Source organism: Drosophila mauritiana, chromosome 3R, assembly GCF_004382145.1.
Source record: "Drosophila mauritiana strain mau12 chromosome 3R, ASM438214v1, whole genome shotgun sequence".
Lineage (NCBI taxonomy): Eukaryota > Metazoa > Arthropoda > Insecta > Diptera > Drosophilidae > Drosophila > Drosophila mauritiana.
This window is the reverse complement of record NC_046670.1, coordinates 28,844,953-28,872,862: the sequence shown is the minus strand read 5'-3', so window position 1 is coordinate 28,872,862 and position 27,910 is coordinate 28,844,953. Positions and strand designations below refer to the sequence as shown.

Genomic DNA, 27,910 nt, shown 5'->3' with positions numbered 1-27,910 from the left:
ACCAGTTAACAGAGGCGTTTTACCCTGGAAAGAAGAAAACTTGTATTATCCATCCATTTTTCACAGTCGTGTACCAAAAGTGCATTCCTGGCTAACCTAGCATGTCTCCTGGCAACGACGTTGGACTCGACGAATGCCTCCCTCCAGCTGCAGTTTGTATGCTCGCATCAGGGTAGACGGGCCAGGCAGGCTATTTCCATTCAAGCTAGCGTCTCCGTGGCGGTGCGGCAAACAGCAACAACGAACCGTATAATGGCGAAGACGACGACGATCCGGCCGGATAGCAGCTCAACGACGTCTCCAGGTCAGCACCGCCCGCCAGCCCGTAGCTAATACAGCAGCAACAGCAGCGTCTTATAAACGCGAACGGAGACACTGGCGCTAGCCCTCAGCTGATCGGGTACACAAGGTGGCGACGCAGTCACCACCAGCAGCGACGCAGTCACCATCAGCAGCGACGCAGTCACCACCAGCAGCGACGCAGTCACCACAAGCAGCGACGCAGTCACCACCAGCAGCTACGCAGTCACCACCATCAGCAACAACAGCAGCGACGCAGTCACCACCACCAGCAACAACAGCAGCAACAGCAGCGAAGCAGTCACCACCAGCAGCGACGCAGTCACCACCAGCAGCGACGCAGTCACCACCAGCAGCGACGCAGCCGCCACCGGCAACAGCAACAGCGTCGAAGCAGTCCCACCATCAGCAGCAACATCAACGACGCAGTCACCACCAGCAGCGACGCAGTTACCACCAGAAGCGACGCAGTCACCACCAGCAGCAACAACAGCAGCGACGCGGTCGCCACCAGCAGCGGAAACAGCAGCGACGCAGTCACCACCATCAGCAGCGACGCAGTCACCACCATCAGCAGCAACTGCAGCGACGCAGTCACCACCAGCAGCAACAACAGCAACGACGCAGTCGCCACCGGCAGCAGCAACAGCGGCGACTCAGTCACCACCACCAACAGCAACAGCAGCGACGCAGTCACCACCAGCAGCGACGCAGTCACCACCAGCAGCGACGCAGTCACCACCAGCAGCGACGCAGTCACCACCAGCAGCGACGCAGTCACCACCAGCAGCGACGCAGACACCACCAGCAGCGACGCAGTCACCACCAGCAGCGAAGCAGTCACCACCAGCAGCAACAACAGCAGCGACGCGGTCGCCACCAGCAGCGGCAACAGCAGCGACGCAGCCACCACCATCAACAGCAACAGCAGCGAAGTAGTCACCACCAGCAACAACAACAGCAGCGACGCTTTCACCACCAGCAGCAACAGCGGCGGCGACGCAGCCACCACCATAATGCAACAACAGCAGCGGCGGCAGCGACAGCAGTAACAGGGAATGGTTCTGCCGCAGTCGCATTCCTTGCCAACAGGTTCGCCTGTACGACGTATGAGACGTCGATTATCCTGCGGACAAATCCTTCCTTCCGGATGTCAGAATATATTGGCGAGCCAGCTGATCATTGTTTTTCCGACTCATTACCTGACCACTGGACAATCATCCTGGACAACAATCACCGGCGTATCAAATCTGGAAGAAAGAAATCTGGATCAGTTTTGTCCCTTCAGATTTGTATGTAACTGCATTCCTGGCAAACCGGAGCTTTTCCTGCAGACGACGCTGGACTGCGGCGCATTTTTCCACCCGCCACAGACTGGACGCTTGCATCAGGCCTGACGGGCCAGATTGGCCGATGCCTGGTACACGATGGCATCTCCGCGGTGGCGCGATGAACAGCGACGCTGAAAGAAATAATAATATTTAGTTTGCGGTACCAAAAAGGAGAAAACTACATCACAATTTACATCAACAAAGGTAACATATGATTTCTTTTTCCCTTTCCAAGTAGTAGTGAGACCAGCTACCGAGAATGACCTGGAATACCGGCTAACGCGAAGCAGGATATCGATAACGTTTCTGGCGGGAAAAATGCCAGAACATCGATTACCAGCTAAGTTGCTTTTACCTCCGATTTATCGAAGCCCAGGAGTAGTGAGACCAGCTGCTGATAATGACCAATGACATCGGCCAACGCGAAGCGATATATCGGTAACCATTCTGACGGGAAAATCGCCAGAACGCCGATTACTAGCCGTGTTTTTTTCCCTCCGATTTATCGAAGTCCAATAGCCCGCCTAGGCTTCCCGACCAAAACGGCGCGTCAGTGGTGATTAAAAATCCGACAGAGGCGCCAGTGAAACAGCTACCCAAAGTGAACACGAGGAAACGCAGCATACAAAATGGACGGACATAATGGAGACCAAAGTGAAGGATGGGCAACAGTGCTATCTATCTCCTCGGATGATAGCAACTGCTCGTCGTCGCCGCCATCAGCTAGAGTCTCATCGCTGGAATCCTATGCCACAACAATTTAATTTAGAATATACATCCACCCAAAACTGTTTCCCCCTAATACTAGAAATTTTCTCTTATTAAATTACTTAAGCTTAAAACTACTACTACTTATAAAAATTTCAACTACCATAAGCTAAGTCTACTTAACGTAAAATCCTAACTTAAATCATGGCGCGGATAACTGCTGCCAAGCAAATCAAAATTGTCCTCGAAATTGTAATTCTTAAATAACTCTTATAGCCATGGCGCGCACAACCGCCGCCGATCCAAAACTGTAAAATGCCATAAATTGTAACTATATATTTAAAAAAAAACTAAAATCAGAGTACAATAAAATGACAGCACCAACAGGCGCTGAAAATATTAAAAAAAAAAAAAAAAAAAACAATTAAACAAAACAATCAAATATTGCTCTTACCTCCTTGACTACAGCCAACTGGTAATCCAATGCAACAAACAAGAAGAGGCGGTCTCCGCAAAAGAAAAACAAAATCGGCAGCTATCGCGATTATAAACACAAAAAATTTACAATTTTACGACGCCGTCTGCACCTCTTGATGCCACTGCATCATCTAGGATCACTAGCGCGGAGCTGACACCACACTTATAAGCCACAAAATCCGTCCCTAAAATGCATAATTTTCCGCAGTATCGTACGTCCAATTATTTTCCGAAAACCTGTAAAGAAAGAAAAAAAACCAATAAGAATATGATACAAAATTAATAAAGGACACACAGAAAAGCGTAATACTTGCCAGGCAAACAAGCAGATACAGATATGCGATTCCATACTCCTGACGCCACGCACGTAAATCCTTCAACGCAACCGACAATAAGAGACAGGCACCGCAAAAGCAAAACAAAATCGCCAACTTTCGCGATTTTAAATACAAAAAGTTGACAATTTTATGATGCCGTCTCCATCTCCTGACGCCAACGCATAAATAAGGATAATTTGCGTGGCGCAGATGCCACATCAATATGGTGCAAAACTTGTCCTTAAATTGCATATTTCTCCTCAGTTCTGTATCTTCGACGAATTCTCTCCTAACCTGTAATGAAAGGAAAATAAATAAGAATGCGATACAAAGATTACTCAAGAACACATAAATAATAACAAACCGGACAGACAAAGTAGCAGATGCTAGTGAACGGCTCCATCCTGCTGACGTCAAGCACGCAGCTCCAGCTTCAAAGACTCTAACTATTGAAACAAGGGAACACAAGCTATTACTGGGAAATATATATTTAAAATATAATACTTATCTAATTGCAACTTGATGACTCCAAAACCGCGGCATTCCAGCTGCAATAGCACAATAACAAAGGTCCTCCAAACTAGCTCTTACAAAATGTACCTGAAAAGCAAAAAATAAAATTAAAATCAACGCAATTATAAAAGCAAATACAATACTCACCCCAGACTAGCTTCCTCCTTAAGTACCTGAAAAACAATAACAAACGCTACTATATAAACAAATATACACAAATATAATACTCACCTTAAATTAAATTCCACTCAATGTACCTGAAACAACAAAAATTAATGCAATCATCAAATAACAAATAACAAATATTATACTTACCAAATTCTATTTTTACATCCATTTCCATGCCATTCTTGTTGCGGCCGCTCTCTGCAACAAATCTCGAACCGGCGGCCACTAGCTGCCAATCCTGATGCTACGGCCACAAGACGCGGCGCACCTGGCTCTCCTCGGTGATAGATCGAGCTTCAATCCGCACTGACGACTTCTCACTAGAGAGCACTCCACCACCATAACGCCAGCAGCTCAATAAAAATGCAACGACAGCTGCGTGGGATATGTCTGCGCAACTCCTCTTCCTGACGATCGGCAACTTGCATCTGCAACACAAACAATCTCATTAAACAATTGCATAAATCTGCCACTGACGACATAACGGATCTTCACCAAATGACGGCGGCGCTGGATGCTGCCACCAAGAATAACTCACCTGCAACTCCAGCCGGACATACTTGTTGCAAGTGGCCCACTCCCTGCGGCCACAACAGTCCACAGCCAACACACAACAAAAACTCACCTGTAATGGCTATTTAGGCTCCTCAGCGACTCTATGCTTCCGTCCTTCTGGCGGGGGTACCTGAAAAGAAATAAATTACACAATGTTAGTCCTAAATTTCTATGTTTTCTGTAAAATCGCTACAATTTATTAATGTAAACAAAACATGCAAGACGATAATGTTACCAGTCCATGTCTCTGTCTATAATCTAAAGCCTTCATAAAAAATACTAACTTAACATTAAATACTAATCTATGTCCAAGCCCCAAACTCACCCCATGCAATGTTAAACTCTAAATTCAAATAATTGTACCTACATATTGCATAAATTGTAATCAAAGGCAAAATAAATTTGTGGATGCGGAACAGAATTCATTCTGTCTCCGTACCTCCACCTACAAAGTCAAAAAGCTGCTGATAATGACCAATGACATCGGCCAACGCGAAGCGATATATCGGTAACCATTCTGACGGGAAAATCGCCAGAACGCCGATTACTAGCCGTGTTTTTTTCCCTCCGATTTATCGAAGTCCAATAGCCCGCCTAGGCTTCCCGACCAAAACGGCGCGTCAGTGGTGATTAAAAATCCGACAGAGGCGCCAGTGAAACAGCTACCCAAAGTGAACACGAGGAAACGCAGCATACAAAATGGACGGACATAATGGAGACCAAAGTGAAGGATGGGCAACAGTGCTATCTATCTCCTCGGATGATAGCAACTGCTCGTCGTCGCCGCCATCAGCTAGAGTCTCATCGCTGGAATCCTATGCCACAACAATTTAATTTAGAATATACATCCACCCAAAACTGTTTCCCCCTAATACTAGAAATTTTCTCTTATTAAATTACTTAAGCTTAAAACTACTACTACTTATAAAAATTTCAACTACCATAAGCTAAGTCTACTTAACGTAAAATCCTAACTTAAATCATGGCGCGGATAACTGCTGCCAAGCAAATCAAAATTGTCCTCGAAATTGTAATTCTTAAATAACTCTTATAGCCATGGCGCGCACAACCGCCGCCGATCCAAAACTGTAAAATGCCATAAATTGTAACTATATATTTAAAAAAAAACTAAAATCAGAGTACAATAAAATGACAGCACCAACAGGCGCTGAAAATATTAAAAAAAAAAAAAAAAAAAAACAAAGATTACTCAAGAACACATAAATAATAACAAACCGGACAGACAAAGTAGCAGATGCTAGTGAACGGCTCCATCCTGCTGACGTCAAGCACGCAGCTCCAGCTTCAAAGACTCTAACTATTGAAACAAGGGAACACAAGCTATTACTGGGAAATATATATTTAAAATATAATACTTATCTAATTGCAACTTGATGACTCCAAAACCGCGGCATTCCAGCTGCAATAGCACAATAACAAAGGTCCTCCAAACTAGCTCTTACAAAATGTACCTGAAAAGCAAAAAATAAAATTAAAATCAACGCAATTATAAAAGCAATAAAATACTCACCCCAGACTAGCTTCCTCCTTAAGTACCTGAAAAACAATAACAAACGCTACTATATAAACAAATATACACAAATATAATACTCACCTTAAATTAAATTCCACTCAATGTACCTGAAACAACAAAAATTAATGCAATCATCAAATAACAAATAACAAATATTATACTTACCAAATTCTATTTTTACATCCATTTCCATGCCATTCTTGTTGCGGCCGCTCTCTGCAACAAATCTCGAACCGGCGGCCACTAGCTGCCAATCCTGATGCTACGGCCACAAGACGCGGCGCACCTGGCTCTCCTCGGTGATAGATCGAGCTTCAATCCGCACTGACGACTTCTCACTAGAGAGCACTCCACCACCATAACGCCAGCAGCTCAATAAAAATGCAACGACAGCTGCGTGGGATATGTCTGCGCAACTCCTCTTCCTGACGATCGGCAACTTGCATCTGCAACACAAACAATCTCATTAAACAATTGCATAAATCTGCCACTGACGACATAACGGATCTTCACCAAATGACGGCGGCGCTGGATGCTGCCACCAAGAATAACTCACCTGCAACTCCAGCCGGACATACTTGTTGCAAGTGGCCCACTCCCTGCGGCCACAACAGTCCACAGCCAACACACAACAAAAACTCACCTGTAATGGCTATTTAGGCTCCTCAGCGACTCTATGCTTCCGTCCTTCTGGCGGGGGTACCTGAAAAGAAATAAATTACACAATGTTAGTCCTAAATTTCTATGTTTTCTGTAAAATCGCTACAATTTATTAATGTAAACAAAACATGCAAGACGATAATGTTACCAGTCCATGTCTCTGTCTATAATCTAAAGCCTTCATAAAAAATACTAACTTAACATTAAATACTAATCTATGTCCAAGCCCCAAACTCACCCCATGCAATGTTAAACTCTAAATTCAAATAATTGTACCTACATATTGCATAAATTGTAATCAAAGGCAAAATAAATTTGTGGATGCGGAACAGAATTCATTCTGTCTCCGTACCTCCACCTACAAAGTCAAAATCAATTCACTGCAAAACTTGTCCTTAAATTGAATATTTTTCCTCAGTTTTGTATCTCCAACGAATTCTCCGCTGACCTGTAATGAAAGGAAAATAAATGAGAATGCGATACAAAAACTACTCAAGGACACATAAATAATAACAAACCGGCCAGACAAGTAGCAGGTGCTAATAGACGGCTCCATCCTGCTGGCCACAAGCACGCAGCTCCAGCTTCAAAAACTCCAACTATTGAAACAAGGGAACACAAGCTATTACTGGGAAATATATACTTAAAATATAATACTTATCTAATTGCAACTTGACGACTCCAAAAGCGCGGCATTCCAGCTGCAATAACACAACAACAAGGGCCTCCAATTTAGCCCATACAAAACGTACCTGAAAAGCAAATAAACCAACGCAATTATAAAAGCAATAAAATACTCACCCCAGACTAGCTTCCTCTTTAAGTACCTGAAAAACAATAATAAACGCAACTATATAAACAAATATACACCAATATAATACTTACCTTAAATTAAATTCCACTCAATGTACCTGAAACAACAAAAATTAATGCAATCATAATTAACAAATAGCATATATAATACTTACCAAATACTATTTTTGCATCCATTTCCATGGCTATTCCGTTGCGGCGGCTCTCTGCTACAAATCTCAAAACGGCGGCCCCAAGCTGCCAATCCTGACGCTATGGCCACAAGACGCGGCGCACCTGGCTTCCTTCGGTGACAGACCGAGCCACAATCCTCTCTGACGACTGCTTTGCCACGAGACGACTCCACCACCATATAGACAGCAGCTCTCAAAAAATGCAATGACAGCTGCGTGGGGAAACTCATTGCAACTCCTCTTCCTGATGAACGGCAATTTTATCTGCAATATATTCAAACAATTGCATAAAACTGCCACTGACGATACAACTGATACTCACCAAATGACGGCAGCGAGGGATGCTGAAACCAAAAACAAATAACCTGCAATCGCCGGCCGGACAAAATTATTGCAAGTGGCCCACTTCCAGCGGCCGCAACAGACCACTGCCAAAATGCAACAAAACTTACCTGTGATGACTCCTGAGGCTCTCTGCGACGCGGTGCTCCTGTCCTTCTGATGGGGGTACCTGAAAAGAAATAAATAAAACAATGTTAGTCTAAAATTTTAATGTTTATTGCAAAATAATTTCATTTTAAAAATGTAAACAAACATGCAAGCTGATAATGTTACCAATCATGTCAATGTCTGAAATCCATGCCTACAAAATACTAACTTAAAATTAATACTAACTAACTATGTCCAAGCCCCAAACTCACCCCATGCTATGTTAAACTCAAAAATTCAAATTATTGTACCTACATGTTGCATTTATTGTAATCAAAGGCAAAATAAAGTTGTGGATGCGGAACGGAATTCATTCTGTCTCCGTACCTCCACCTACAAAGTAATAAGATGCTCTGCAAAAGACGGGCCAACAACGCTTCCACCTCGTCGATCAGGACACTCTGCTGCTCCCATAAATCTCCAGCTTGAAGAGCGCCAACAGCGAGTTGACGCTAAAACCTAAAAGCAAACAATCAACAACAAATTAAATAAACAAATAAAATCAAATAAAGCAAATACCTCACCCACTGCAGACAGCTTACCCACATCCTATGCATTAGACAAGAGGAGACGGCTCCACCAAACGTAAAACAAAAAAGCCAACTTTTTGCCTCTTAACACAAAAAATTGACAATATTACGATGCCGTCTCCACCTCCTGATGCCATAGAACAAATAAGGATCATGTGCGTGGCGCTGATGCCACATCAATTCACTGCAAAACTTGTCCTTAAATTGTATATTTTTCCTCAGTTTTGTATCTCCAACGAATTCTCCGCTGACCTGTAATGAAAGGAAAATAAATGAGAATGCGATACAAAAACTACTCAAGGACACATAAATAATAACAAACCGGCCAGACAAGTAGCAGGTGCTAATAGACGGCTCCATCCTGCTGGCCACAAGCACGCAGCTCCAGCTTCAAAAACTCCAACTATTGAAACAAGGGAACACAAGCTATTACTGGGAAATATATACTTAAAATATAATACTTATCTAATTGCAACTTGACGACTCCAAAAGCGCGGCATTCCAGCTGCAATAACACAACAACAAGGGCCTCCAATTTAGCCCATACAAAACGTACCTGAAAAGCAAATAAACCAACGCAATTATAAAAGCAATAAAATACTCACCCCAGACTAGCTTCCTCTTTAAGTACCTGAAAAACAATAATAAACGCAACTATATAAACAAATATACACCAATATAATACTTACCTTAAATTAAATTCCACTCAATGTACCTGAAACAACAAAAATTAATGCAATCATAATTAACAAATAGCATATATAATACTTACCAAATACTATTTTTGCATCCATTTCCATGGCTATTCCGTTGCGGCGGCTCTCTGCTACAAATCTCAAAACGGCGGCCCCAAGCTGCCAATCCTGACGCTATGGCCACAAGACGCGGCGCACCTGGCTTCCTTCGGTGACAGACCGAGCCACAATCCTCTCTGACGACTGCTTTGCCACGAGACGACTCCACCACCATATAGACAGCAGCTCTCAAAAAATGCAATGACAGCTGCGTGGGGAAACTCATTGCAACTCCTCTTCCTGATGAACGGCAATTTTATCTGCAATATATTCAAACAATTGCATAAAACTGCCACTGACGATACAACTGATACTCACCAAATGACGGCAGCGAGGGATGCTGAAACCAAAAACAAATAACCTGCAATCGCCGGCCGGACAAAATTATTGCAAGTGGCCCACTTCCAGCGGCCGCAACAGACCACTGCCAAAATGCAACAAAACTTACCTGTGATGACTCCTGAGGCTCTCTGCGACGCGGTGCTCCTGTCCTTCTGATGGGGGTACCTGAAAAGAAATAAATAAAACAATGTTAGTCTAAAATTTTAATGTTTATTGCAAAATAATTTCATTTTAAAAATGTAAACAAACATGCAAGCTGATAATGTTACCAATCATGTCAATGTCTGAAATCCATGCCTACAAAATACTAACTTAAAATTAATACTAACTAACTATGTCCAAGCCCCAAACTCACCCCATGCTATGTTAAACTCAAAAATTCAAATTATTGTACCTACATGTTGCATTTATTGTAATCAAAGGCAAAATAAAGTTGTGGATGCGGAACGGAATTCATTCTGTCTCCGTACCTCCACCTACAAAGTAAAACACAAAATAGGCGCTCAAAAAATAGGCGGATCAATAGGTGTAAAAAGGGCGCTTGCAATGCTTGACAGCGAGAGCAAGAAAGATATTTAAATTGCCTCTAATTTTCTCTCCCATATTACCAAGAATGATCGCTTATGCGAGAGGAGTCCCAACATATTGTCATCTTCGAATTTTTGGCAACCCAAAATGGCGGCGGACGAACGAGATGACAATATATTCTGTAGTTACGCCCCGCGTTGATGACAATGAGAAGGAGGAGGAGTGCTACAGGCACACATATAAGCGATCAGTTGCACAAAATAGGCGCTCAAAAAATAGGCGGATCAATAGGTGTAAAAAGGGCGCTTGCAATGCTTGACAGCGAGAGCAAGAAAGATATTTAAATTGCCTCTAATTTTCTCTCCCATATTACCAAGAATGATCGCTTATGCGAGAGGAGTCCCAACATATTGTCATCTTCGAATTTTTGGCAACCCAAAATGGCGGCGGACGAACGAGATGACAATATATTCTGTAGTTACGCCCCGCGTTGATGACAATGAGAAGGAGGAGGAGTGCTACAGGCACACATATAAGCGATCAGTTGCACAAAATAGGCGCTCAAAAAATAGGCGGATCAATAGGTGTAAAAAGGGCGCTTGCAATGCTTGACAGCGAGAGCAAGAAAGATATTTAAATTGCCTCTAATTTTCTCTCCCATATTACCAAGAATGATCGCTTATGCGAGAGGAGTCCCAACATATTGTCATCTTCGAATTTTTGGCAACCCAAAATGGCGGCGGACGAACGAGATGACAATATATTCTGTAGTTACGCCCCGCGTTGATGACAATGAGAAGGAGGAGGAGTGCTACAGGCACACATATAAGCGATCAGTTGCACAAAATAGGCGCTCAAAAAATAGGCGGATCAATAGGTGTAAAAAGGGCGCTTGCAATGCTTGACAGCGAGAGCAAGAAAGATATTTAAATTGCCTCTAATTTTCTCTCCCATATTACCAAGAATGATCGCTTATGCGAGAGGAGTCCCAACATATTGTCATCTTCGAATTTTTGGCAACCCAAAATGGCGGCGGACGAACGAGATGACAATATATTCTGTAGTTACGCCCCGCGTTGATGACAATGAGAAGGAGGAGGAGTGCTACAGGCACACATATAAGCGATCAGTTGCACAAAATAGGCGCTCAAAAAATAGGCGGATCAATAGGTGTAAAAAGGGCGCTTGCAATGCTTGACAGCGAGAGCAAGAAAGATATTTAAATTGCCTCTAATTTTCTCTCCCATATTACCAAGAATGATCGCTTATGCGAGAGGAGTCCCAACATATTGTCATCTTCGAATTTTTGGCAACCCAAAATGGCGGCGGACGAACGAGATGACAATATATTCTGTAGTTACGCCCCGCGTTGATGACAATGAGAAGGAGGAGGAGTGCTACAGGCACACATATAAGCGATCAGTTGCACAAAATAGGCGCTCAAAAAATAGGCGGATCAATAGGTGTAAAAAGGGCGCTTGCAATGCTTGACAGCGAGAGCAAGAAAGATATTTAAATTGCCTCTAATTTTCTCTCCCATATTACCAAGAATGATCGCTTATGCGAGAGGAGTCCCAACATATTGTCATCTTCGAATTTTTGGCAACCCAAAATGGCGGCGGACGAACGAGATGACAATATATTCTGTAGTTACGCCCCGCGTTGATGACAATGAGAAGGAGGAGGAGTGCTACAGGCACACATATAAGCGATCAGTTGCACAAAATAGGCGCTCAAAAAATAGGCGGATCAATAGGTGTAAAAAGGGCGCTTGCAATGCTTGACAGCGAGAGCAAGAAAGATATTTAAATTGCCTCTAATTTTCTCTCCCATATTACCAAGAATGATCGCTTATGCGAGAGGAGTCCCAACATATTGTCATCTTCGAATTTTTGGCAACCCAAAATGGCGGCGGACGAACGAGATGACAATATATTCTGTAGTTACGCCCCGCGTTGATGACAATGAGAAGGAGGAGGAGTGCTACAGGCACACATATAAGCGATCAGTTGCACAAAATAGGCGCTCAAAAAATAGGCGGATCAATAGGTGTAAAAAGGGCGCTTGCAATGCTTGACAGCGAGAGCAAGAAAGATATTTAAATTGCCTCTAATTTTCTCTCCCATATTACCAAGAATGATCGCTTATGCGAGAGGAGTCCCAACATATTGTCATCTTCGAATTTTTGGCAACCCAAAATGGCGGCGGACGAACGAGATGACAATATATTCTGTAGTTACGCCCCGCGTTGATGACAATGAGAAGGAGGAGGAGTGCTACAGGCACACATATAAGCGATCAGTTGCACAAAATAGGCGCTCAAAAAATAGGCGGATCAATAGGTGTAAAAAGGGCGCTTGCAATGCTTGACAGCGAGAGCAAGAAAGATATTTAAATTGCCTCTAATTTTCTCTCCCATATTACCAAGAATGATCGCTTATGCGAGAGGAGTCCCAACATATTGTCATCTTCGAATTTTTGGCAACCCAAAATGGCGGCGGACGAACGAGATGACAATATATTCTGTAGTTACGCCCCGCGTTGATGACAATGAGAAGGAGGAGGAGTGCTACAGGCACACATATAAGCGATCAGTTGCACAAAATAGGCGCTCAAAAAATAGGCGGATCAATAGGTGTAAAAAGGGCGCTTGCAATGCTTGACAGCGAGAGCAAGAAAGATATTTAAATTGCCTCTAATTTTCTCTCCCATATTACCAAGAATGATCGCTTATGCGAGAGGAGTCCCAACATATTGTCATCTTCGAATTTTTGGCAACCCAAAATGGCGGCGGACGAACGAGATGACAATATATTCTGTAGTTACGCCCCGCGTTGATGACAATGAGAAGGAGGAGGAGTGCTACAGGCACACATATAAGCGATCAGTTGCACAAAATAGGCGCTCAAAAAATAGGCGGATCAATAGGTGTAAAAAGGGCGCTTGCAATGCTTGACAGCGAGAGCAAGAAAGATATTTAAATTGCCTCTAATTTTCTCTCCCATATTACCAAGAATGATCGCTTATGCGAGAGGAGTCCCAACATATTGTCATCTTCGAATTTTTGGCAACCCAAAATGGCGGCGGACGAACGAGATGACAATATATTCTGTAGTTACGCCCCGCGTTGATGACAATGAGAAGGAGGAGGAGTGCTACAGGCACACATATAAGCGATCAGTTGCACAAAATAGGCGCTCAAAAAATAGGCGGATCAATAGGTGTAAAAAGGGCGCTTGCAATGCTTGACAGCGAGAGCAAGAAAGATATTTAAATTGCCTCTAATTTTCTCTCCCATATTACCAAGAATGATCGCTTATGCGAGAGGAGTCCCAACATATTGTCATCTTCGAATTTTTGGCAACCCAAAATGGCGGCGGACGAACGAGATGACAATATATTCTGTAGTTACGCCCCGCGTTGATGACAATGAGAAGGAGGAGGAGTGCTACAGGCACACATATAAGCGATCAGTTGCACAAAATAGGCGCTCAAAAAATAGGCGGATCAATAGGTGTAAAAAGGGCGCTTGCAATGCTTGACAGCGAGAGCAAGAAAGATATTTAAATTGCCTCTAATTTTCTCTCCCATATTACCAAGAATGATCGCTTATGCGAGAGGAGTCCCAACATATTGTCATCTTCGAATTTTTGGCAACCCAAAATGGCGGCGGACGAACGAGATGACAATATATTCTGTAGTTACGCCCCGCGTTGATGACAATGAGAAGGAGGAGGAGTGCTACAGGCACACATATAAGCGATCAGTTGCACAAAATAGGCGCTCAAAAAATAGGCGGATCAATAGGTGTAAAAAGGGCGCTTGCAATGCTTGACAGCGAGAGCAAGAAAGATATTTAAATTGCCTCTAATTTTCTCTCCCATATTACCAAGAATGATCGCTTATGCGAGAGGAGTCCCAACATATTGTCATCTTCGAATTTTTGGCAACCCAAAATGGCGGCGGACGAACGAGATGACAATATATTCTGTAGTTACGCCCCGCGTTGATGACAATGAGAAGGAGGAGGAGTGCTACAGGCACACATATAAGCGATCAGTTGCACAAAATAGGCGCTCAAAAAATAGGCGGATCAATAGGTGTAAAAAGGGCGCTTGCAATGCTTGACAGCGAGAGCAAGAAAGATATTTAAATTGCCTCTAATTTTCTCTCCCATATTACCAAGAATGATCGCTTATGCGAGAGGAGTCCCAACATATTGTCATCTTCGAATTTTTGGCAACCCAAAATGGCGGCGGACGAACGAGATGACAATATATTCTGTAGTTACGCCCCGCGTTGATGACAATGAGAAGGAGGAGGAGTGCTACAGGCACACATATAAGCGATCAGTTGCACAAAATAGGCGCTCAAAAAATAGGCGGATCAATAGGTGTAAAAAGGGCGCTTGCAATGCTTGACAGCGAGAGCAAGAAAGATATTTAAATTGCCTCTAATTTTCTCTCCCATATTACCAAGAATGATCGCTTATGCGAGAGGAGTCCCAACATATTGTCATCTTCGAATTTTTGGCAACCCAAAATGGCGGCGGACGAACGAGATGACAATATATTCTGTAGTTACGCCCCGCGTTGATGACAATGAGAAGGAGGAGGAGTGCTACAGGCACACATATAAGCGATCAGTTGCACAAAATAGGCGCTCAAAAAATAGGCGGATCAATAGGTGTAAAAAGGGCGCTTGCAATGCTTGACAGCGAGAGCAAGAAAGATATTTAAATTGCCTCTAATTTTCTCTCCCATATTACCAAGAATGATCGCTTATGCGAGAGGAGTCCCAACATATTGTCATCTTCGAATTTTTGGCAACCCAAAATGGCGGCGGACGAACGAGATGACAATATATTCTGTAGTTACGCCCCGCGTTGATGACAATGAGAAGGAGGAGGAGTGCTACAGGCACACATATAAGCGATCAGTTGCACAAAATAGGCGCTCAAAAAATAGGCGGATCAATAGGTGTAAAAAGGGCGCTTGCAATGCTTGACAGCGAGAGCAAGAAAGATATTTAAATTGCCTCTAATTTTCTCTCCCATATTACCAAGAATGATCGCTTATGCGAGAGGAGTCCCAACATATTGTCATCTTCGAATTTTTGGCAACCCAAAATGGCGGCGGACGAACGAGATGACAATATATTCTGTAGTTACGCCCCGCGTTGATGACAATGAGAAGGAGGAGGAGTGCTACAGGCACACATATAAGCGATCAGTTGCACAAAATAGGCGCTCAAAAAATAGGCGGATCAATAGGTGTAAAAAGGGCGCTTGCAATGCTTGACAGCGAGAGCAAGAAAGATATTTAAATTGCCTCTAATTTTCTCTCCCATATTACCAAGAATGATCGCTTATGCGAGAGGAGTCCCAACATATTGTCATCTTCGAATTTTTGGCAACCCAAAATGGCGGCGGACGAACGAGATGACAATATATTCTGTAGTTACGCCCCGCGTTGATGACAATGAGAAGGAGGAGGAGTGCTACAGGCACACATATAAGCGATCAGTTGCACAAAATAGGCGCTCAAAAAATAGGCGGATCAATAGGTGTAAAAAGGGCGCTTGCAATGCTTGACAGCGAGAGCAAGAAAGATATTTAAATTGCCTCTAATTTTCTCTCCCATATTACCAAGAATGATCGCTTATGCGAGAGGAGTCCCAACATATTGTCATCTTCGAATTTTTGGCAACCCAAAATGGCGGCGGACGAACGAGATGACAATATATTCTGTAGTTACGCCCCGCGTTGATGACAATGAGAAGGAGGAGGAGTGCTACAGGCACACATATAAGCGATCAGTTGCACAAAATAGGCGCTCAAAAAATAGGCGGATCAATAGGTGTAAAAAGGGCGCTTGCAATGCTTGACAGCGAGAGCAAGAAAGATATTTAAATTGCCTCTAATTTTCTCTCCCATATTACCAAGAATGATCGCTTATGCGAGAGGAGTCCCAACATATTGTCATCTTCGAATTTTTGGCAACCCAAAATGGCGGCGGACGAACGAGATGACAATATATTCTGTAGTTACGCCCCGCGTTGATGACAATGAGAAGGAGGAGGAGTGCTACAGGCACACATATAAGCGATCAGTTGCACAAAATAGGCGCTCAAAAAATAGGCGGATCAATAGGTGTAAAAAGGGCGCTTGCAATGCTTGACAGCGAGAGCAAGAAAGATATTTAAATTGCCTCTAATTTTCTCTCCCATATTACCAAGAATGATCGCTTATGCGAGAGGAGTCCCAACATATTGTCATCTTCGAATTTTTGGCAACCCAAAATGGCGGCGGACGAACGAGATGACAATATATTCTGTAGTTACGCCCCGCGTTGATGACAATGAGAAGGAGGAGGAGTGCTACAGGCACACATATAAGCGATCAGTTGCACAAAATAGGCGCTCAAAAAATAGGCGGATCAATAGGTGTAAAAAGGGCGCTTGCAATGCTTGACAGCGAGAGCAAGAAAGATATTTAAATTGCCTCTAATTTTCTCTCCCATATTACCAAGAATGATCGCTTATGCGAGAGGAGTCCCAACATATTGTCATCTTCGAATTTTTGGCAACCCAAAATGGCGGCGGACGAACGAGATGACAATATATTCTGTAGTTACGCCCCGCGTTGATGACAATGAGAAGGAGGAGGAGTGCTACAGGCACACATATAAGCGATCAGTTGCACAAAATAGGCGCTCAAAAAATAGGCGGATCAATAGGTGTAAAAAGGGCGCTTGCAATGCTTGACAGCGAGAGCAAGAAAGATATTTAAATTGCCTCTAATTTTCTCTCCCATATTACCAAGAATGATCGCTTATGCGAGAGGAGTCCCAACATATTGTCATCTTCGAATTTTTGGCAACCCAAAATGGCGGCGGACGAACGAGATGACAATATATTCTGTAGTTACGCCCCGCGTTGATGACAATGAGAAGGAGGAGGAGTGCTACAGGCACACATATAAGCGATCAGTTGCACAAAATAGGCGCTCAAAAAATAGGCGGATCAATAGGTGTAAAAAGGGCGCTTGCAATGCTTGACAGCGAGAGCAAGAAAGATATTTAAATTGCCTCTAATTTTCTCTCCCATATTACCAAGAATGATCGCTTATGCGAGAGGAGTCCCAACATATTGTCATCTTCGAATTTTTGGCAACCCAAAATGGCGGCGGACGAACGAGATGACAATATATTCTGTAGTTACGCCCCGCGTTGATGACAATGAGAAGGAGGAGGAGTGCTACAGGCACACATATAAGCGATCAGTTGCACAAAATAGGCGCTCAAAAAATAGGCGGATCAATAGGTGTAAAAAGGGCGCTTGCAATGCTTGACAGCGAGAGCAAGAAAGATATTTAAATTGCCTCTAATTTTCTCTCCCATATTACCAAGAATGATCGCTTATGCGAGAGGAGTCCCAACATATTGTCATCTTCGAATTTTTGGCAACCCAAAATGGCGGCGGACGAACGAGATGACAATATATTCTGTAGTTACGCCCCGCGTTGATGACAATGAGAAGGAGGAGGAGTGCTACAGGCACACATATAAGCGATCAGTTGCACAAAATAGGCGCTCAAAAAATAGGCGGATCAATAGGTGTAAAAAGGGCGCTTGCAATGCTTGACAGCGAGAGCAAGAAAGATATTTAAATTGCCTCTAATTTTCTCTCCCATATTACCAAGAATGATCGCTTATGCGAGAGGAGTCCCAACATATTGTCATCTTCGAATTTTTGGCAACCCAAAATGGCGGCGGACGAACGAGATGACAATATATTCTGTAGTTACGCCCCGCGTTGATGACAATGAGAAGGAGGAGGAGTGCTACAGGCACACATATAAGCGATCAGTTGCACAAAATAGGCGCTCAAAAAATAGGCGGATCAATAGGTGTAAAAAGGGCGCTTGCAATGCTTGACAGCGAGAGCAAGAAAGATATTTAAATTGCCTCTAATTTTCTCTCCCATATTACCAAGAATGATCGCTTATGCGAGAGGAGTCCCAACATATTGTCATCTTCGAATTTTTGGCAACCCAAAATGGCGGCGGACGAACGAGATGACAATATATTCTGTAGTTACGCCCCGCGTTGATGACAATGAGAAGGAGGAGGAGTGCTACAGGCACACATATAAGCGATCAGTTGCACAAAATAGGCGCTCAAAAAATAGGCGGATCAATAGGTGTAAAAAGGGCGCTTGCAATGCTTGACAGCGAGAGCAAGAAAGATATTTAAATTGCCTCTAATTTTCTCTCCCATATTACCAAGAATGATCGCTTATGCGAGAGGAGTCCCAACATATTGTCATCTTCGAATTTTTGGCAACCCAAAATGGCGGCGGACGAACGAGATGACAATATATTCTGTAGTTACGCCCCGCGTTGATGACAATGAGAAGGAGGAGGAGTGCTACAGGCACACATATAAGCGATCAGTTGCACAAAATAGGCGCTCAAAAAATAGGCGGATCAATAGGTGTAAAAAGGGCGCTTGCAATGCTTGACAGCGAGAGCAAGAAAGATATTTAAATTGCCTCTAATTTTCTCTCCCATATTACCAAGAATGATCGCTTATGCGAGAGGAGTCCCAACATATTGTCATCTTCGAATTTTTGGCAACCCAAAATGGCGGCGGACGAACGAGATGACAATATATTCTGTAGTTACGCCCCGCGTTGATGACAATGAGAAGGAGGAGGAGTGCTACAGGCACACATATAAGCGATCAGTTGCACAAAATAGGCGCTCAAAAAATAGGCGGATCAATAGGTGTAAAAAGGGCGCTTGCAATGCTTGACAGCGAGAGCAAGAAAGATATTTAAATTGCCTCTAATTTTCTCTCCCATATTACCAAGAATGATCGCTTATGCGAGAGGAGTCCCAACATATTGTCATCTTCGAATTTTTGGCAACCCAAAATGGCGGCGGACGAACGAGATGACAATATATTCTGTAGTTACGCCCCGCGTTGATGACAATGAGAAGGAGGAGGAGTGCTACAGGCACACATATAAGCGATCAGTTGCACAAAATAGGCGCTCAAAAAATAGGCGGATCAATAGGTGTAAAAAGGGCGCTTGCAATGCTTGACAGCGAGAGCAAGAAAGATATTTAAATTGCCTCTAATTTTCTCTCCCATATTACCAAGAATGATCGCTTATGCGAGAGGAGTCCCAACATATTGTCATCTTCGAATTTTTGGCAACCCAAAATGGCGGCGGACGAACGAGATGACAATATATTCTGTAGTTACGCCCCGCGTTGATGACAATGAGAAGGAGGAGGAGTGCTACAGGCACACATATAAGCGATCAGTTGCACAAAATAGGCGCTCAAAAAATAGGCGGATCAATAGGTGTAAAAAGGGCGCTTGCAATGCTTGACAGCGAGAGCAAGAAAGATATTTAAATTGCCTCTAATTTTCTCTCCCATATTACCAAGAATGATCGCTTATGCGAGAGGAGTCCCAACATATTGTCATCTTCGAATTTTTGGCAACCCAAAATGGCGGCGGACGAACGAGATGACAATATATTCTGTAGTTACGCCCCGCGTTGATGACAATGAGAAGGAGGAGGAGTGCTACAGGCACACATATAAGCGATCAGTTGCACAAAATAGGCGCTCAAAAAATAGGCGGATCAATAGGTGTAAAAAGGGCGCTTGCAATGCTTGACAGCGAGAGCAAGAAAGATATTTAAATTGCCTCTAATTTTCTCTCCCATATTACCAAGAATGATCGCTTATGCGAGAGGAGTCCCAACATATTGTCATCTTCGAATTTTTGGCAACCCAAAATGGCGGCGGACGAACGAGATGACAATATATTCTGTAGTTACGCCCCGCGTTGATGACAATGAGAAGGAGGAGGAGTGCTACAGGCACACATATAAGCGATCAGTTGCACAAAATAGGCGCTCAAAAAATAGGCGGATCAATAGGTGTAAAAAGGGCGCTTGCAATGCTTGACAGCGAGAGCAAGAAAGATATTTAAATTGCCTCTAATTTTCTCTCCCATATTACCAAGAATGATCGCTTATGCGAGAGGAGTCCCAACATATTGTCATCTTCGAATTTTTGGCAACCCAAAATGGCGGCGGACGAACGAGATGACAATATATTCTGTAGTTACGCCCCGCGTTGATGACAATGAGAAGGAGGAGGAGTGCTACAGGCACACATATAAGCGATCAGTTGCACAAAATAGGCGCTCAAAAAATAGGCGGATCAATAGGTGTAAAAAGGGCGCTTGCAATGCTTGACAGCGAGAGCAAGAAAGATATTTAAATTGCCTCTAATTTTCTCTCCCATATTACCAAGAATGATCGCTTATGCGAGAGGAGTCCCAACATATTGTCATCTTCGAATTTTTGGCAACCCAAAATGGCGGCGGACGAACGAGATGACAATATATTCTGTAGTTACGCCCCGCGTTGATGACAATGAGAAGGAGGAGGAGTGCTACAGGCACACATATAAGCGATCAGTTGCACAAAATAGGCGCTCAAAAAATAGGCGGATCAATAGGTGTAAAAAGGGCGCTTGCAATGCTTGACAGCGAGAGCAAGAAAGATATTTAAATTGCCTCTAATTTTCTCTCCCATATTACCAAGAATGATCGCTTATGCGAGAGGAGTCCCAACATATTGTCATCTTCGAATTTTTGGCAACCCAAAATGGCGGCGGACGAACGAGATGACAATATATTCTGTAGTTACGCCCCGCGTTGATGACAATGAGAAGGAGGAGGAGTGCTACAGGCACACATATAAGCGATCAGTTGCACAAAATAGGCGCTCAAAAAATAGGCGGATCAATAGGTGTAAAAAGGGCGCTTGCAATGCTTGACAGCGAGAGCAAGAAAGATATTTAAATTGCCTCTAATTTTCTCTCCCATATTACCAAGAATGATCGCTTATGCGAGAGGAGTCCCAACATATTGTCATCTTCGAATTTTTGGCAACCCAAAATGGCGGCGGACGAACGAGATGACAATATATTCTGTAGTTACGCCCCGCGTTGATGACAATGAGAAGGAGGAGGAGTGCTACAGGCACACATATAAGCGATCAGTTGCACAAAATAGGCGCTCAAAAAATAGGCGGATCAATAGGTGTAAAAAGGGCGCTTGCAATGCTTGACAGCGAGAGCAAGAAAGATATTTAAATTGCCTCTAATTTTCTCTCCCATATTACCAAGAATGATCGCTTATGCGAGAGGAGTCCCAACATATTGTCATCTTCGAATTTTTGGCAACCCAAAATGGCGGCGGACGAACGAGATGACAATATATTCTGTAGTTACGCCCCGCGTTGATGACAATGAGAAGGAGGAGGAGTGCTACAGGCACACATATAAGCGATCAGTTGCACAAAATAGGCGCTCAAAAAATAGGCGGATCAATAGGTGTAAAAAGGGCGCTTGCAATGCTTGACAGCGAGAGCAAGAAAGATATTTAAATTGCCTCTAATTTTCTCTCCCATATTACCAAGAATGATCGCTTATGCGAGAGGAGTCCCAACATATTGTCATCTTCGAATTTTTGGCAACCCAAAATGGCGGCGGACGAACGAGATGACAATATATTCTGTAGTTACGCCCCGCGTTGATGACAATGAGAAGGAGGAGGAGTGCTACAGGCACACATATAAGCGATCAGTTGCACAAAATAGGCGCTCAAAAAATAGGCGGATCAATAGGTGTAAAAAGGGCGCTTGCAATGCTTGACAGCGAGAGCAAGAAAGATATTTAAATTGCCTCTAATTTTCTCTCCCATATTACCAAGAATGATCGCTTATGCGAGAGGAGTCCCAACATATTGTCATCTTCGAATTTTTGGCAACCCAAAATGGCGGCGGACGAACGAGATGACAATATATTCTGTAGTTACGCCCCGCGTTGATGACAATGAGAAGGAGGAGGAGTGCTACAGGCACACATATAAGCGATCAGTTGCACAAAATAGGCGCTCAAAAAATAGGCGGATCAATAGGTGTAAAAAGGGCGCTTGCAATGCTTGACAGCGAGAGCAAGAAAGATATTTAAATTGCCTCTAATTTTCTCTCCCATATTACCAAGAATGATCGCTTATGCGAGAGGAGTCCCAACATATTGTCATCTTCGAATTTTTGGCAACCCAAAATGGCGGCGGACGAACGAGATGACAATATATTCTGTAGTTACGCCCCGCGTTGATGACAATGAGAAGGAGGAGGAGTGCTACAGGCACACATATAAGCGATCAGTTGCACAAAATAGGCGCTCAAAAAATAGGCGGATCAATAGGTGTAAAAAGGGCGCTTGCAATGCTTGACAGCGAGAGCAAGAAAGATATTTAAATTGCCTCTAATTTTCTCTCCCATATTACCAAGAATGATCGCTTATGCGAGAGGAGTCCCAACATATTGTCATCTTCGAATTTTTGGCAACCCAAAATGGCGGCGGACGAACGAGATGACAATATATTCTGTAGTTACGCCCCGCGTTGATGACAATGAGAAGGAGGAGGAGTGCTACAGGCACACATATAAGCGATCAGTTGCACAAAATAGGCGCTCAAAAAATAGGCGGATCAATAGGTGTAAAAAGGGCGCTTGCAATGCTTGACAGCGAGAGCAAGAAAGATATTTAAATTGCCTCTAATTTTCTCTCCCATATTACCAAGAATGATCGCTTATGCGAGAGGAGTCCCAACATATTGTCATCTTCGAATTTTTGGCAACCCAAAATGGCGGCGGACGAACGAGATGACAATATATTCTGTAGTTACGCCCCGCGTTGATGACAATGAGAAGGAGGAGGAGTGCTACAGGCACACATATAAGCGATCAGTTGCACAAAATAGGCGCTCAAAAAATAGGCGGATCAATAGGTGTAAAAAGGGCGCTTGCAATGCTTGACAGCGAGAGCAAGAAAGATATTTAAATTGCCTCTAATTTTCTCTCCCATATTACCAAGAATGATCGCTTATGCGAGAGGAGTCCCAACATATTGTCATCTTCGAATTTTTGGCAACCCAAAATGGCGGCGGACGAACGAGATGACAATATATTCTGTAGTTACGCCCCGCGTTGATGACAATGAGAAGGAGGAGGAGTGCTACAGGCACACATATAAGCGATCAGTTGCACAAAATAGGCGCTCAAAAAATAGGCGGATCAATAGGTGTAAAAAGGGCGCTTGCAATGCTTGACAGCGAGAGCAAGAAAGATATTTAAATTGCCTCTAATTTTCTCTCCCATATTACCAAGAATGATCGCTTATGCGAGAGGAGTCCCAACATATTGTCATCTTCGAATTTTTGGCAACCCAAAATGGCGGCGGACGAACGAGATGACAATATATTCTGTAGTTACGCCCCGCGTTGATGACAATGAGAAGGAGGAGGAGTGCTACAGGCACACATATAAGCGATCAGTTGCACAAAATAGGCGCTCAAAAAATAGGCGGATCAATAGGTGTAAAAAGGGCGCTTGCAATGCTTGACAGCGAGAGCAAGAAAGATATTTAAATTGCCTCTAATTTTCTCTCCCATATTACCAAGAATGATCGCTTATGCGAGAGGAGTCCCAACATATTGTCATCTTCGAATTTTTGGCAACCCAAAATGGCGGCGGACGAACGAGATGACAATATATTCTGTAGTTACGCCCCGCGTTGATGACAATGAGAAGGAGGAGGAGTGCTACAGGCACACATATAAGCGATCAGTTGCACAAAATAGGCGCTCAAAAAATAGGCGGATCAATAGGTGTAAAAAGGGCGCTTGCAATGCTTGACAGCGAGAGCAAGAAAGATATTTAAATTGCCTCTAATTTTCTCTCCCATATTACCAAGAATGATCGCTTATGCGAGAGGAGTCCCAACATATTGTCATCTTCGAATTTTTGGCAACCCAAAATGGCGGCGGACGAACGAGATGACAATATATTCTGTAGTTACGCCCCGCGTTGATGACAATGAGAAGGAGGAGGAGTGCTACAGGCACACATATAAGCGATCAGTTGCACAAAATAGGCGCTCAAAAAATAGGCGGATCAATAGGTGTAAAAAGGGCGCTTGCAATGCTTGACAGCGAGAGCAAGAAAGATATTTAAATTGCCTCTAATTTTCTCTCCCATATTACCAAGAATGATCGCTTATGCGAGAGGAGTCCCAACATATTGTCATCTTCGAATTTTTGGCAACCCAAAATGGCGGCGGACGAACGAGATGACAATATATTCTGTAGTTACGCCCCGCGTTGATGACAATGAGAAGGAGGAGGAGTGCTACAGGCACACATATAAGCGATCAGTTGCACAAAATAGGCGCTCAAAAAATAGGCGGATCAATAGGTGTAAAAAGGGCGCTTGCAATGCTTGACAGCGAGAGCAAGAAAGATATTTAAATTGCCTCTAATTTTCTCTCCCATATTACCAAGAATGATCGCTTATGCGAGAGGAGTCCCAACATATTGTCATCTTCGAATTTTTGGCAACCCAAAATGGCGGCGGACGAACGAGATGACAATATATTCTGTAGTTACGCCCCGCGTTGATGACAATGAGAAGGAGGAGGAGTGCTACAGGCACACATATAAGCGATCAGTTGCACAAAATAGGCGCTCAAAAAATAGGCGGATCAATAGGTGTAAAAAGGGCGCTTGCAATGCTTGACAGCGAGAGCAAGAAAGATATTTAAATTGCCTCTAATTTTCTCTCCCATATTACCAAGAATGATCGCTTATGCGAGAGGAGTCCCAACATATTGTCATCTTCGAATTTTTGGCAACCCAAAATGGCGGCGGACGAACGAGATGACAATATATTCTGTAGTTACGCCCCGCGTTGATGACAATGAGAAGGAGGAGGAGTGCTACAGGCACACATATAAGCGATCAGTTGCACAAAATAGGCGCTCAAAAAATAGGCGGATCAATAGGTGTAAAAAGGGCGCTTGCAATGCTTGACAGCGAGAGCAAGAAAGATATTTAAATTGCCTCTAATTTTCTCTCCCATATTACCAAGAATGATCGCTTATGCGAGAGGAGTCCCAACATATTGTCATCTTCGAATTTTTGGCAACCCAAAATGGCGGCGGACGAACGAGATGACAATATATTCTGTAGTTACGCCCCGCGTTGATGACAATGAGAAGGAGGAGGAGTGCTACAGGCACACATATAAGCGATCAGTTGCACAAAATAGGCGCTCAAAAAATAGGCGGATCAATAGGTGTAAAAAGGGCGCTTGCAATGCTTGACAGCGAGAGCAAGAAAGATATTTAAATTGCCTCTAATTTTCTCTCCCATATTACCAAGAATGATCGCTTATGCGAGAGGAGTCCCAACATATTGTCATCTTCGAATTTTTGGCAACCCAAAATGGCGGCGGACGAACGAGATGACAATATATTCTGTAGTTACGCCCCGCGTTGATGACAATGAGAAGGAGGAGGAGTGCTACAGGCACACATATAAGCGATCAGTTGCACAAAATAGGCGCTCAAAAAATAGGCGGATCAATAGGTGTAAAAAGGGCGCTTGCAATGCTTGACAGCGAGAGCAAGAAAGATATTTAAATTGCCTCTAATTTTCTCTCCCATATTACCAAGAATGATCGCTTATGCGAGAGGAGTCCCAACATATTGTCATCTTCGAATTTTTGGCAACCCAAAATGGCGGCGGACGAACGAGATGACAATATATTCTGTAGTTACGCCCCGCGTTGATGACAATGAGAAGGAGGAGGAGTGCTACAGGCACACATATAAGCGATCAGTTGCACAAAATAGGCGCTCAAAAAATAGGCGGATCAATAGGTGTAAAAAGGGCGCTTGCAATGCTTGACAGCGAGAGCAAGAAAGATATTTAAATTGCCTCTAATTTTCTCTCCCATATTACCAAGAATGATCGCTTATGCGAGAGGAGTCCCAACATATTGTCATCTTCGAATTTTTGGCAACCCAAAATGGCGGCGGACGAACGAGATGACAATATATTCTGTAGTTACGCCCCGCGTTGATGACAATGAGAAGGAGGAGGAGTGCTACAGGCACACATATAAGCGATCAGTTGCACAAAATAGGCGCTCAAAAAATAGGCGGATCAATAGGTGTAAAAAGGGCGCTTGCAATGCTTGACAGCGAGAGCAAGAAAGATATTTAAATTGCCTCTAATTTTCTCTCCCATATTACCAAGAATGATCGCTTATGCGAGAGGAGTCCCAACATATTGTCATCTTCGAATTTTTGGCAACCCAAAATGGCGGCGGACGAACGAGATGACAATATATTCTGTAGTTACGCCCCGCGTTGATGACAATGAGAAGGAGGAGGAGTGCTACAGGCACACATATAAGCGATCAGTTGCACAAAATAGGCGCTCAAAAAATAGGCGGATCAATAGGTGTAAAAAGGGCGCTTGCAATGCTTGACAGCGAGAGCAAGAAAGATATTTAAATTGCCTCTAATTTTCTCTGAATGTTATTGGAACATATATAGGGAAATTCAAATTATTTGGTCTCATCTTGAGCCAATCTTCTGTTTGATTAAAATCTAATTGACAATTGAATTTCTTTATGAAATCAATGCCTAATATTCTATCACATGGGATTAAGAAATGTGAATCTACTTTATGAAAATCGTGTGGAATTATGTAATTGTCTGTCTGTATCTCAATTGAAGTTAATCCTTTGAATTGAATAAATTCTTGTCCTATTCCTTGAATATTAGTTTTATTGTTTCCTTGAATATCATTAAAGATATCAGAATTTTTTTTAGAAGAGTAATATGTGCACCTGTGTCTATTAAAAAGATAAGTTTTTTATTTGTTTCTACATTGACAAAACTAACAAATATGTTTTGGATAAGATTAATTGTGTGAACATTGTAACTATTTAATGTTCAGCAGCTAAAGGTTGTTCGGAGTTTCCCAAGTTATTTTGGGCTACTCTTACATTTCCTTGATTATTGTTATTTTGGCCTGGGTTCGAGTTGCCACGGCCTCTAGAGTTTCCTCTATTATTATTATTATTGGAATTGTAATAACGATGGCCGCCTCTGTAATAAGGGCGGCCCCTTGTATTATAACGATCGCGGTGTCGACCGCGGAACACCGTTGGAATGTGTATTTGCTTCTGTGCAAATGTCTTTAAAATTAGATATGGCATCGTTCATGCTGTCGAACGTGCCTGCTTGCATGATAACTTTTACCTTATCAATCGAGCAATTTCTCGTTATTGCTTTGACGCCTTGGGTCGTGCTGTACTTGTTTGCAAGTTCTGGTTTCAAACCATCACTAATATAAGCACCTTCTAGACCTTTAGTTAATTGCTCCACCTCTTGCGTGTAGAAGTTGTCTGTTTTGTTCTTTTGCTGCAGATTTAGCAATTTTGCAGAGAGTACCTCAACAGATTCTCCCTTTACTGTTCGCGAGAGTTTATCTTTAATTTCCTGTATTGTGTTTTCTGTGCTACTGAGATTCCCAGCATGACCTTTTAGTTTGGCCTTAATGACATTGACTGCTAAAGTCTCATGTTCTCCCTTTATCGTATCTAACAAGTTCAGAGCGTGTTTGAAACTCTGTAGGTTTTCGGCTTTGCCGTCGTACTCGAATAATAGAGACGAGGCTGTCTTTAGGAAATCTACTACTGATGGTGACATCTTGTTTACTATCTTA

General features: G+C 43.2%; 1 protein-coding gene and 2 long non-coding RNA genes across 12 annotated transcripts; all 3 read right to left on the bottom strand.

The window, feature by feature from the left end:
- Positions 1-2,775: 2,775 nt before the first annotated feature.
- LOC117145607 lies at positions 2,776-3,756 on the bottom strand. Its single transcript, XM_033311322.1, has 3 exons — positions 3,498-3,756; positions 3,131-3,427; positions 2,776-3,053 (listed from the first exon to the last, which is right to left on the bottom strand). Exons 1-3 carry the CDS (start codon positions 3,534-3,536, stop codon positions 3,039-3,041), a joined length of 351 nt encoding a protein of 116 aa, XP_033167213.1. The 5' UTR covers positions 3,537-3,756; the 3' UTR covers positions 2,776-3,038.
- A 2,228-nt stretch (positions 3,757-5,984) lies between these two features.
- Positions 5,985-6,685, bottom strand: LOC117145122. Its single transcript, XR_004459695.1, has 3 exons — positions 6,460-6,685; positions 6,069-6,349; positions 5,985-6,010 (listed from the first exon to the last, which is right to left on the bottom strand). It is a non-coding gene; the product is annotated as an uncharacterized LOC117145122 (long non-coding RNA).
- A 292-nt stretch (positions 6,686-6,977) lies between these two features.
- LOC117145120 lies at positions 6,978-10,169 on the bottom strand. 10 transcript variants are annotated; one of them, XR_004459686.1, is made up of 11 exons: positions 9,954-9,974; positions 9,811-9,869; positions 9,681-9,723; positions 9,341-9,622; positions 9,258-9,283; positions 8,002-9,199; positions 7,872-7,914; positions 7,532-7,813; positions 7,449-7,474; positions 7,082-7,390; positions 6,978-7,011 (listed from the first exon to the last, which is right to left on the bottom strand). It is a non-coding gene; the product is annotated as an uncharacterized LOC117145120 (long non-coding RNA). The 10 variants fall into 10 exon arrangements; XR_004459688.1 differs by having other exon boundaries at positions 6,982-7,390; positions 8,002-8,497; positions 8,563-9,199; XR_004459689.1 differs by having other exon boundaries at positions 6,982-7,390; positions 8,002-8,497; positions 8,581-9,199.
- Between the last annotated feature and the right edge of the window lie 17,741 nt (positions 10,170-27,910).